The sequence below is a fragment of the Armigeres subalbatus genome, chromosome 1 (assembly GCF_024139115.2).
Source record: "Armigeres subalbatus isolate Guangzhou_Male chromosome 1, GZ_Asu_2, whole genome shotgun sequence".
NCBI classification, from domain to species: Eukaryota; Metazoa; Arthropoda; class Insecta; order Diptera; family Culicidae; genus Armigeres; species Armigeres subalbatus.
The window spans coordinates 138,265,273-138,278,842 of NC_085139.1; the positions used below are offsets into that span (position 1 = coordinate 138,265,273).

General features: G+C 41.9%; 1 protein-coding gene across 3 annotated transcripts in view; it reads left to right on the forward strand.

Annotated features, from left to right (window-relative positions):
- The window catches only part of LOC134205173 (uncharacterized), a 305,408-nt gene that overhangs the window by 205,855 nt on the left and 85,983 nt on the right, over positions 1 to 13,570 (forward strand). For all 3 annotated transcript variants that reach the window (XM_062680176.1, XM_062680177.1, XM_062680178.1), the window contains one exon: positions 3,645 to 3,766. In XM_062680176.1, the coding sequence (XP_062536160.1) occupies positions 3,645 to 3,766 (122 nt within the window). The remainder of the gene's footprint in view (positions 1 to 3,644; positions 3,767 to 13,570) is intronic.

Below are 13,570 nucleotides of genomic sequence, written 5' to 3' on the forward strand. Positions count from 1 at the left end.
ATGGTGTAAAGTATCTCCTAAACATATATGTATGGGAAAATTAAATTTGACTAAATTTTGTATCGGGAAAGATTCGGAAAGAACTGATATGATGCATTGAAATATATGTTTTGTCACTTAACAGTGGTTAGTTTGGCGAATTGCGCCTTGCTGCACAAAAGCGGGAAATTTACTGTTTCAAGGTTAGAATTAAGAAGCTGCTGTGATCCTAAGTCATGGGCTTCCGGAAGTATTTGGATAGCATAGCATATGTTGGATAACTATTTAAATTTCAAAATGAATTCAGCGTTACAAAATTACTGTTGCTAAATTTTAAGCGCAATCGTAGGTTTAGTCGAGAATTTGAATGGGGGACCACCACTGCGCGACGGCACATTGCCATTCCTTTTTTCAGGCGCATTCGAACGAGAGAGCGTTGAACGTGTTAAACAAAGCACGATGCTTTTTGAAATTGCTATATGAGGACTGAGGAGTATTTACAGGCTGTTATATAGGGTATTTGTGCTTTTCTTAGCGCTTGATAGCAATAAGACATGAGAAAATTTATGTCTAACGTTTAGCAGAGAAGAGTATTTTTAATTATTGAAAGGATATCCTATTGTAAAAAAGTCACCCCAAATTACTATTTAGTAATTTGCATAGGGCACCCGTAACCTGAGGAGTTCTTATTGATACTTCCCATTATTACACACATATGTCTCTACTAGTTTGGATGTAATTATGCAATTATATCAATATAATTTTGCATTAACATCCTCGAATCAATAGTGAATCTACTTTTATCACAATTAAAGTAACAGCGTATCCAAGCGATTTCAATAGTTTATCTATTAAAGCATCATTACTGGGCGCGAGTGTTTTGATCATCCTCGCAGCGCTGTCATTTTAGTTTAGTCACTCTTTTTCGCACTGGTCACTATTTTCGGTTATCATTTTGGTGGCTGCCTTCCGTTCAGGTGACGTTTAATAGTTCATCAAAAAGCAGCGCTGTTATCGCGCTACCAAATTTGATCACCTGTCCGCTGCGCTACTGTTTTAGCAGCGTGTTTAGTAGCGACCGGAAAAGTGTCAAGTAATGATACTGCGCTGCCAAACGGCTTATACTCACCACCGGCAATCTTGCTCTAAGTTAATGTATTGAAACTGTATATTTTAATAACCAACGGTAAAAGCTAATATTTTCTTTTCTCGATCCATTAATACTTCCAGTATAGGAATCGGTACCCTAGCAGGATAAACTCTGATGCTTATGAGGTAATGAATATATGCCCAATTCGATGCTTTATATTTGTATGTATCTTGTCACATGCTATGAGTATTGATGGTGCTGTGGTGTAGTAGCCGCTTCCCAATCAAGAGATCACGAGTTCGAGTCCAGACTGGAGCATTTTGCTTTTTTTTTGCACGTAAAAACAGTTTTTTGGCCATAACTCCGAAACGCAAAGTTCAATCGATCTAATTTTAAATAGGAACCAATGGGACTGCATTCCGCGTCGAATGCAACTTGTTGCGAGCAAATAGGATGATGATAAATGCCCAAAAACGTGTCTCACATTTTTGTACACATACACACACACACACACACACACACATACATACACACATACAGACATCACCTCAATTCGTCGAGCTGAGTCGATTGGTATATAACACTATGGGTCTCCGAGCCTTCTATAAAAAGTTCGGTTTTGGAGCAGTTCTATAGCCTTTCCGTATACTTAGTATACGAGAAAGGCAAAACCTTAATGCGAAGGAACACGAATTAGAGTTTCCACAGGCAGCCGAGGCAATAAGAAAGAGACACTATGTGGACGACTACCTTGACAGTTTCGAAACAGAGGATTAGGCCATTAAAACCGTGCTTCAAGTGAGAGAAGTTCACGCTAACGGTGGAGAACCAAAGAAACACCATTCCATGCCAATTAGCGTTGGCACGGAAGGTGAGGTGGAGAGAGTTCTAGGCCTCCTACGAAACGGAACATATTACGATGCGTTATGAGCCTCTTCGATTCACAAAGCATCTTGTCACATATTACGGTACATGGCACTAGCTAGTAGCAACAACATATCCGGAAGAAGTCGCCAGCTTGAAACAGCGAAGAACCAACTCCAAGAAATCAATCGAAAAGACAATCCCATTGTATAAGTTGTCACCATTCATCGATGACCACGGAGTGTTGCGCATGGATAGTCGAATCGGGACGGCGCCATACGTCACATACGACTTTAAATTCCCTATTATACTGCCCCGTAATCACGAGCTCACGCAGCTTGTCATCAACTGGTACCACCGCCAATACCTGCATGCGAATCACGACACGGTCCATAATGAAGTACGACAACGCTTCCACGTGTCGAACCTGCGCACGATCGTTCGACGAGTAGCAAAGAACTGTCAAACGTGTAAGATTCGCAAAGCCTTGCCTGTTACCCCAAAAATGGCTCCACTCCCGGACGCACGCCTCGCCGCCACTGTTCGTCCATTCTCATATGTCGGGCTTGACTACTTCGGGCCAATACAAAAAAGAGTCGGGTGAAGCTGTGTTAAAGATGGGTTGCGCTATTTACGTGCTTGACAATCAGGGTAGATCACCTTGAAATCGTCCATACGCTATGGAATCGTGCAAGATGGCAGTTCGTCGCTTTGTGGCTTGCCGAGGATCGCCCATCGAAATTTATTCGGATAACGGCACCAATTTCCAAGGTGCCAGCAGGGAGCTACGAGAGGAAATCGAAGCAGTCGGGAAACGGTTAGGAGAGACATTTACAATACAAACACTAAGTGGATTTTTAACCCATCGTCTGCGCCGCACTTCGGAGGGTCGTAGGAACGTCTCGTTAGGTCCGTTAAAGTGGCAATGAGGTCACTGCATTCCTAGAGAAACCCCGATGAAGAAACGCTAGCAACCGTCATTGTTGAAGTTGAATCAGTGGTTAACTGAAGGCCGCTGACATGGATCCCGGTCGATGATGCAGCTCAAGAAGCCTTGACGCCAAACCACTTCATCCTGCTAAGTTCGGATGGGGTCTTGCAACCCCATAAGGTGTTCGCTGATTCGTTAGCGTTAGTGTTAGCTGAATCGACAACTCGATAATCAGTTTTGGAAACGCTGTATCAGGGAATATCTCCCCACCATCGCCAAAAGGACAAAATGGTTCAACGAACCCGACGAGCTGAAGGTTAATGTTAGGTTAGCATCATCGCTAGCTGTACCTTTATGGCGTTTGCAACTGGTAACATGAAACAAGTTACCTACTATAGGATCATAAGCAATTAAATTGCAAATTCCCTAGCAAAAAGCTCTGCTACACAGTTCTTAGCGACCACTCAAATGCGACTAACATGATGTGACGTTAAGATGAATTTCTTTTAGTAGCTCATCAGCGTATGCTTCGATACCATACTTTGATTACCGGCTTCATTCCAGGTTTGAATGAAACAATTTTGCTAAGGAAGCATCTTTAAAGTACGTTACACTGACTGTAAGAGGGGTTCCGAGCAGCCTAACAATTTATACAAAATTCTAGTGGTATAATAAGTGTGACAAAGGGAGAGTTGGGGGGAGTTTGAAAATCACCGATTTTTGCGTGACATACTTTGTGAATCTTTCCTCACACTTTTTTTTTTTCATTTTAATCCACAGGTGACACACCGAACGACTGGAGACGTAATGGTGCTGAAAATGAACCAGCGCCGAGCGAACCGGCCCAACATGTTGCGGGAAGTTCAATTGCTGAACAAGCTGTCACATCCGAATATCCTAAGGTAAGACGAACAATTATTAATATCAAACACATTGCTCACATCAGACAAAACTGTTTATTTGTATGACACATTTTCCTAACGAGATGGGCAATACATTTCGGTGGGGAGCCTCTGCTTTATTATGGAACATAAGCAATAAAACAAGTCATAAAATTGAATAATTTTCTTTCACCAGACAAAGTTTTCAGGTGCAGGATTTTCCGCAGATAGCAATGATTGGCAAAACATTTGATCTCCTTACCTATATTTAATTAGCAAAGCAAATAGACCACCCAATTGTAAAATTGATCTCATCATCGAGGGTTTTTCGGATTTCCAACATCATACTTCCATAGTCGATGGATCTTCATATTTCGCACCACTTCACGCTTGGCATAGATATGTTTGTATCTCAATCTGGTTTTTCTGCTAAGCCATCGCTTTTGAGGAAGTGATCGAACAAAGTACTTTACCTTCAATGACGCGTATCTACACCGTGTACTCTCCGTCCATTAAATGGGCAGCTCACGCTGAGTAGTACCTGTTTTTGGCTTTCATATTTTTTTACAATCAGTATCTAATCTTGCGTGAGAGAAACATTTTCACACTTTGCAAGTAATGTGCGCGAGCAATGATTGCCTCTTCATTAGTTAAGGTTTCGATTTGTATTGAGGCTCCAAGTAGAAACCGTGATCAGTACTAAGTTGTTGCAATTACTCAGATGATCTACTTCCGTATGGCACACATTTGGAATTTGGAATTTAAGTACGATTAAGAAAGTCGTACGATCTTAATTCTTAATTTAAAGTAGGTACATACAACCCTCTGCAACGGATTAATTATCGATACCCAAACATTTGCAATTCAAACTTAATATGCATTACATGAGGTGCAGTTGAGTATGACTCAGGTATGCAATCATATGAGAAATACATACGCACTTTGAACATAACATCAACCTAGCGAAACAGTTCAGAAGAAACTCACGCAAGCGTTTTGTAATACTTTTAATTGTCAATTTAAAACGCAAAACAATAGGCCAGTTTTTCTCTGAAAATTGTAAAATCAATTACCGGTCGGTGTTCGAACAAATTGGACGAAAGGAAAACCGTCATCATTTACGTTCCTCCAATTAGAAATAATTTGCAACGCACATATGTCCGAATCGTCATATTTAACGTGCTCATGAGTGTTGATTATCAATTGTATACCGATTATTGTTACAATGTCTCTGATGAGGCTAACGACTTTGAAAGAGGAAAAAATAGGTTATTTGTGTGATTTGAGTTTCGATGGAAAATATTTTATAAATTGAGGAGTTATTCAACTAAATGCTACAGTACTGGTTTTGATATGTTTGATAATGTTTGCATACTTTTTTTTTAGATTTTCAGGTCGAATTCAATACTGGCACTATGTATTTTTCATAACTCTTGATCGATCATCAAGACATCAAGAAATGAAAATGAGTATCTCGAGGAAAAAATATTTCGTCCAATCTTAGTGTGACTCATGACATATTCCTGTGTTGTAGGACCATGGCACCCCATTTTCATCCACTATATATTCATACCAAAATCAATCACTCGGCAGCAAAATAAAACAGCCTGTATGGAAAGTAGCTGCTCCTTTTGGTAAACATCCAAGAGCGGCAAAATAAAGATAAATTTTCTTTTCACACTAAAAAGTCCACCCCCGTCTAGACAAGGTGTGTTCGTTCGGTTCGTTCATTATATTATCGGCGTACCGTGCGCACTGCCTTGGCTCACTAAATGGATCATATTTGCATTCCTTGCTTCGACGACCACTCTCCGAATGGCCGGCAGAACTTCAACGTGGGCGAGTTATTACGGTATGTGGATAGCAGCTGATAGTCTGGGTTGCTGCCATAGGTTTCCCTAGAACTTTTATTTCTGTCGAACGGGAAATGACATTACCACAGTCGTTGGCCTTCCTCCATATCAGTTAAACTTGCCCCGGAAAGAAGGTACCTGGAACATGAACTTAATGTGGTGAAATCGATTTGCTGTGTAGTGAAGTGAGATAAATGAATTGCTGAAAAAATAAATTACTAAATAAATTGCGACTGGATAGAATGGGCATTGATACCCAGTTTCCGATAGTTGCTAATGATTCCATTCTACAATCTACATTCTACAATAAGAATGCCTCATGGAAAATAGGAAATTTACCAAAACAAACAAAATTACCAATAAAAATCATAATGAACAAAACAATTCGTAGTCCGTGATTGATCAGAACAATCAAAATTGAACAGGGAACCAATAGTCAGGGCTTGGAATTGGCATTCCAACCTAATTGTGCACAGATTAAGAGAAGTAAGTTCATTTCTATTCATCGTATTTCTAAATATATTTCTAAGTTACAAAATTATTACACATCAAATGTTTTGCACTTATGCACTTTATCTACAATTATTTAAATATAAAGCTCTGTTAAATTTTAATTTGGCATTTTTACTGTTGAGTCTAAATTTATCTTGCACCTGTCGGAAATACATTTTTTCAGCCAAGTTCATATGTGTGTGTGTGCGTCATCCTCTATCCTTCACCCAGCTGGAGTGGTGATCAAGTAGTACTACGAATAATTTGATCAAATCTCATGCTCCGTAATAGTGCCTTTTTTGAATACTAGTACCACAAAAATGATTCACTTCTGAAGCAAGAAATGTTTCTTCAGGGAGTGTGGGGAATGGGAAACTTCACAAGGACGCCCTTATTCGTACTAACTACTCAGGGAGTAGAAGGTCGAGAAGAGCCACCGTTGCAAACCAAAGCGTGAACCGGATACCTAGGACTCCCACAATATCCGCGGCAATAGCAGCAAACGATGCCCTGTTCAGCCAAGTTCATATAACAATTATCTTGTGTATAATTATGCAGCTTTTATTTTCATTTCCAATGAAGTCTAGACCCGACAAAATAGAAAGCTGATGAAGGGCTAATTTCATTATGATTTTGGGCTTTTTCAGCTAAAAAGTAGTTGATTCAGTCTGCATTATTTCCGGATCAACCACTAGATCCCTTGTTGTACAACGTATGCTTGGTCAAACAAACAAATATGTGTTCAAACAAAATCCACTTGACATTAAATATTCAGAAAATAAGGGAAAATTTTCAGAAAATAATGTTCTTCAGGGGTTCAAGGAATTGCTCCTAGAACTTATACGGCAGTTCATTTTCATTTAAAATTTGTTTGGAAACTCGACAATCTTTACTTGAAATTCCTAATACATTTCTGAATTTCTTCAGAAACTCTTTTAGGAATTTCATCGAAAATGTCTTCTGTAAGTCCATCGGGAAATCTACACGAAATTCAGTCCAGAATTTATACAAACATTTCTTCTGAGATTCATATCAGGAACTCCTTTGTGATTTTTTTAGGTAATACTTCATGCATTGATCATTAAAATCTTTAATGAACTCCTTTGGATATTCCTACAAAAAATCGTCGTGAATTCTTCATAAAAGAGGAATTTCCCAGTCCCTTGAGAAATTTTCTAGAGAAATTCCCAGGGTAACAGGGTAGAGCTATTTCTGGAATTGAAGTATTTGTTGCGGATATTCTTGTAGGTATTTTTGTGAGATTTCTTGGACTATTTATAAAGAAGTATCTTAAGTAAAAGTTTTGTGTTGAACTTAATCCAGAATTAAAAAAACGCATTAATACACACAGACATACACACAAAAAAATAAAAATCTTAAGTAAAAGCGGGAGTATTTTTCAAGGGAATTTCCCGGAAAAAAATCTGTAGGGTTTTCTGGGCGAATTCTTTGGGAAATACTGGATAAGTTTCCGTGAGATTTGCTGGAGAGAATCTTGGAAAAAATTGTGAAAGAGTTCTTGGATTTTTTTTTCGAAAGAACTCTTAAACACATTTCCAGGGAATCAATATCTAGAAGAATTTGTTTGTGAATGAATTTCTGGGAGAATCCTTAAGGAATTTCTGGGTTATTTTTTGAAAGATTTCCAGAGGAATGCGAGTTAGATTTCGCAATTTAATTCTCATAAAAAGTTCTTCAAAAATCTCTAGACAATTTTCTCGAAGAATTCCCGGTGTAGTGGAATGCAATGTGAAATTCGGGAGGAATGCAAAAGAAATATCTGAAGAGTTCTTGTAGTAATTTCTGTAAAGTTTGGGAAGAAATTTATTAAGTGTTGGAGGAGTTTTTAGAAGAACTCCAGAGAGAGTTTTAGGAGAAATTCTTGAGAGACTCGTGAAAGAGCTTCCAGAGGAATTCTTGGAGAAACTTCCTGATGAATTCCCGGAGTAGCTTCCGGAGGAACTTCCGAAGAAATTCCTCGAGGAACTTTCAGAAGAATTCCTGACGGAACTTCTGAATGAGTTCTTGGAGAAAATTGTGGAGGAACCTCCGGAGTCCCCGTAACGCTTGGGAGACACCTTTGCGTGGTGTGTTACGGTGTAAGATCTAACACGGTCACTTCGTCAGCTACAGGCAAATCCTGACCCAAAGAATACCTTCCCCAATATCCAACTCCGTGGTACTTATGAGGGTGTCGCTGAGTCGGGGGCCTCTCGTTGAGTAAGTACTACATCAACACTTCCTTCCCCTCCTAAGTTACGGTGAAGATGGGCGTGGCCAGGAGTTGTAATCCTCATGCTTTTGTGATTTTTATCCTAGATTTAAATCAAGGACCACAGCCACCTTGATTTCTGATAGCAATCTGAATAAGGATTTCAAAAGAAAAACATGAGTATCACTAGTGTCCAATCTACGAAGTACACCGTAACTATGCTATGCTATGCTATGCTAAAATTGTGGAGGAACCTCCGGAGGAATTCATGGAGGAGCATCCATTGGAATTCCTAGAGGAACTTCCATAGGAATTTTTAGAGGAATTCATGGAGGAACTTCCTGATGAATTCCTGAAGTGATTTTCGGAGGAATTCCTGCAGGAACTCTCGGAAAAATTCCTGGAGGAAATTTCAGATGATTTTATGGAGGATCTTCCTAAGGATTTCCTGGAGAAACTTCCGAAGAAATTCCTGGAGGAACTTACGGAGGAATCCCTGCAGGAACTTCCGGAGGAATTCGTGGGGGAACTGCCAGAGGAATCCCTGGAGGAACTTCCGGAGGTAATTCCGGAGGTACTTCCGGAGAATTCTCTGGAGGAACTTCCAGAGGAATTACTGAAGGAACTTCTGGAGGAATTCCTGTAGGCACTTTCGGAGGAATTCCTGTAGGCACTTTCGGATGAATTTTTGGGGGAACTTCCGGAGGAATTTCTGGAGGAGTTTCCGGAGGAGTCCCTGGAAGAACTTCCGGAGGAATTCCTGCAGGAACTTCCTGAGCAGCTTCGAGGGACTTCCGGAGGAATTCCTGGAGGATTTACCGGAGGAATTCCTGGAGCAACTTCTGGAGGAATTATTGGAGCAGCTGCTAGAGGAATTATTGAAGCAGTTTCTGGTTAAAATTCCTGGAGGAAATTTCGGAGCAAATCCTGAAGAAGCTTTCAGATCACTTCCTGGTGGAATTTACGGAGAAATTTGTTGTACAATTTCGGAGAATTTCTAATGCGCCGCCTCTGGCTGAAAATGATATACCACGCCGCTGCCGATAAATTTTCAATCGGCGCACAGGTCTACCCTAGATCGATCTTTCCAATCGCCAAAGCGCTCGTTAAGTGTTCCCAGATTTCATGTCCTGGAAGAAGTGTTGATAATCATCCACAAAATTTGTGGACCCGTTGAAGTTTGAGATAATGGTTTATTTCGCAGTTCTCCCAGACCAGCCAAGCATTGTCGAATGCCGAGCTGAGCTATTGGTAGACAACTGGATGCGTGATGTGGTTGTTCATTAGGGCAGTTCAAATTTCAAAAATGTTCGAAAATTCCAACTCCCATATGTCTATTAGCATCATTTTGATAATTTAGGAGTCCTGGCAAAATTTCAGCCAATTCGGTGGCCATTTAGGGGTGGCGCGAGGTCTATTTATGTTTATATGGAAATTTGTATGGAAAAAACTTTAAATTTATTCAAATCCCCCTACAACTCTTAAATCGTAATGAATTCAAATAAACATCCCCAACCTCCATTTTTGGAGTCTATTTGAGCTCAACCAGTGAATAACTCATTAATTTTGATTTATATTTCCACTGGTACGTTGAGGCTAATTATACCATTTTAGCCATTTATCTCATATTCACACTGTTAATAGAACCGTTCAATCCACTCATAACTAATGTGTTATCCGGAGGTCCCTTTTATATAGATTCCAAAAAGGGAGGTTGGGGATGTTTATTTGAATTCATTACAATTTGACAATTGTAGGGAGACTTGAATAAATTTTAAGTTTTTCCCATACAAATTTCCATATAAACATAAATTGACTTCGCGCCACCCCTAAATGGCCACCGAATTGCCTGAAATTTTGCCAGGACTCCTAAATTATCAAAATGATGCTAATAGACATATGGGAGTTGGAATTTTCGAACATTTTTGAAATTTGAACTGCCCTATTGTTCATGTTGGTGATGTACAGCTTGATTGTAGGTAGCATGGACTCCGAATCTATTCAGCCGAGTGGTCGAATCCGGACTCAGGATCGTGTAGTGAATTTCCTCCATACCATACTATGCTTGATGTTAGCAATTTAGGTCGGACCTAATGATAATCTTGAGGTCCTTCCTGGGGATTAACCAATGCTCCAAGTAGATCAATAATAGTTGATCCCGATATTTTCTCGTTCGGCCATGACAAGCGATTTTATGGACTACGGTGGGATTCAACCCACATCCCTCCAATTCGGCAATGAGGTCTTTCTCCTGCATATCATGCAGACCAAGCAGCATCGCCTTGAGTGGCTTGGATCCAGGCATATTATGAGTATATTATTAACATTTACGCATCTTCAGGAATCCTACCACCGACTTGTGATGCTCCTTTGTCGCCGACATCACCATTCACCTTGACGCCCTTACAAAGGACCAGGAAAGAGCACTTTAGACTCTTGGAAATTAGTTCGTGAATTTTCGGGTGCAAGTCAAACACACGTGGGCAATTCTTCTTTTTCCGCTCTGGCTTAACATGCAACAGTTGCAATTGTTACTTCATCTTCTTTTTGTCCGGTGGGTTACTGGCGTCATCGACTGACATCGACGATAAACTGTTATTCGTATAAAGTCACTCTCCGAAGAAATTTATTCGAAGTCAAAATATTTCTCTATTATATAATAAAAAAAACCAACAGACGCCATAATCGCGTTCATTAGATGATTGTAATTTTCTTATATTTACTATTTGTAAAATGCTAGGTCCTGAAAAGTAATTCATGCACCTTTCATATCACTAACGTTGCGTTACTGCTAACCAAATATTGAAAAAAAATCAAAAATACATAGTAGCCTCCAGAGTTAAAAGAACGCACGACGGTACTTTTATTGCTGCCAAAAATCACCACTCGACAATTTGTGTCCACTCTGATTGAGATACTTCAAAGATATTTCTCTCACTCTCTCCTTTTCCTATGTAAAATTGTTGGCTCTGATAAGGACCGATTTGCTTTTAATAAGTATAAGATAAGCCTTCGTTGCTGCGCTTCTGTATCCCGTTCCTGTGAAATCTTGATGTCTGTGATAGCGATGCACGAACACCATTGGTTGACTTACCCACTTTTAATTTTTTAACAATTATCGATGATAAATAATTGAAAATCAATACTTTTAGAACGGCTGAGATGGGAAACTCAATGGGTGGGAAACATTCTCGACTCGCTCGACATTATGTATTCATTGTACTTGACGAAGAAGGGCCGATTGGTTGAAGATCATTTGACTGACTTCCGTTTGGCCAAATAACATTTTAAGCCGAAATGATTTTTCAAAAACCATTAAGTTCACCTATCTTCATCTTCTTCTTCTTCTTCTTCTTCGATGGCTCTACATTCTAACTGGAACTAGGCCTGCTTTTCAACTTAGTATTCTATTAGCATTTCGTCAGTTATTAATTGAAAGCTTTTCTATGCCCGCCATTGCATGAGTATGTATCTTGTGTTTTTTTTTTCTTCCTAAACAATGGAGAGGGAATCTGCTCAACAGACATCCTGGGTTGACCAGGAAGTGCGGGGTTAGGGATCACCGAGGGAGGCAGGACTACATCCCCGACCCGCTAAACCGTTTCCATTGCCGCCAAGCCCATAGTCCCTTCGGTACAACCAGAAAGTAATGCTTCAAAGGGGGCCAGTGCACAACGCACCCTCGAGGTTAGCTGCGTGTCCTTGCAACACCGAACATCGTAACTCGCTTTTTTAGAAGAACACCATGGTATCGTGCCAGCGCGTTGCCGGCTTTCCAGGTGGCCTTACAACGCCCTATGTCCTCGGAAGGTGGGAAGGGTCGACTTCGCGCCTGCTTCCCTCTGCACGACTGGTATCAAGAATGATGATGCCGCGTGCACCCCAAATTGACCTTTCTGCGATAGGGCCTATTCGCCAGCACACAGAGGGACTTGCCGACGCGAGGCCTACGCCTGCCCCAGCCTTGACGAGGACCCCTTTCCGTCCTCGGGCTCGGAACCCGCCCGGTTGACCGACGCCGCGAAAGCGACGATACCATGTTGTTCTTCGCGCGGCCACTTGTTCGATAAAAGGATCGAGTTCGACCACAGAGCATGACCACCGGTAAGACCCATGAAGCCGACTCCGATCCCTTGGACCACCTCTTATTTGCGCCTGAACTAGCCATCCTTGAGTCCACGCGCCACCTTCTGTGTAGCTCCGAGACGATTTGGGCGATAGCCGATAAAACGGCGTTCCAGCCAACTTCATCTTTACACATCCTCCGAACTAGGTTGTCCGGGGTAGTGTCCAGACCACATGCGGCAAGCATGTGGTCACGCATTGCGCGAAAACGTGAGCACACGAACAACACGTGTTCCGCCGTTTCCTCTAAACCTGCGCACACAAAACACTCGGGCGAGGCCGAGCAAGCCAGCTGCGTTACCTGCACTTTGATTTTGCAGCACGCTTAAACGCCGGGCACATCGAACCCCCCATGGGGTGCTTGCTGTTCACAGCTTTGCTGGAACATATCAAACAATTGGGAGGGTTCGTGCAGCATTGTGCCTTATGTCCCTCCAATCCGCAGCGTCGGCAAAGATTGCTTCTGTCAGGGCCTTTGCAGTCCCATTGCTTGTGCCCCGGTTCCAGGAACTTGAAGCAAACTGCGGGTTGCTCGTATATGCGCACAGGGCGTACCGACCATCCCACCTTGACGCTCCCTAACTTGACTACCTTGGAGGCTACCTGCGTCCCTGCCGGACCTTTTCGTACCCGAACGGCTGCGGTGGGCGTCTCCACTTCACACTGTCGCCGCAGTGCCGTGACGAGCTCGACTTTCGAAGTTTCTGCAAGCTCCTCTTGAGGTCCTTGCTGATATTATGCTTCGATGACGCAAAGTCGATGATGGCATCCAGCTGTTCCGTCGCCACCTCGAAGGCCGAAAGCCCATCGCGTTTGCGGTTCATCGCCTCCACAAGCCATGGGCCGTCAATAACCCCTACCGGCGTTTTTCTAGCCGAGAGGAAGGTTGAGTGACCCACGCTGGCGCTGCGCACTGAGCTGCCGACTATTGCCTCTGGCCTCCTAGGCGGAGACCTGACCAACCCACCTCTTGCGAAGGGGTTGTCGCCTACACTACTACCACGAATTGAAGAATTGACTTGGTTTTCCATTTTGGTCCCACGAGTTGCTCGGGAAAAGAGGTCCACCACGCCAGATCCCAGCATGACGCGGTAAAGGACAATTACTGTGGAGGGTGCCCAGGTACCCCACAGGCTCCGTTAA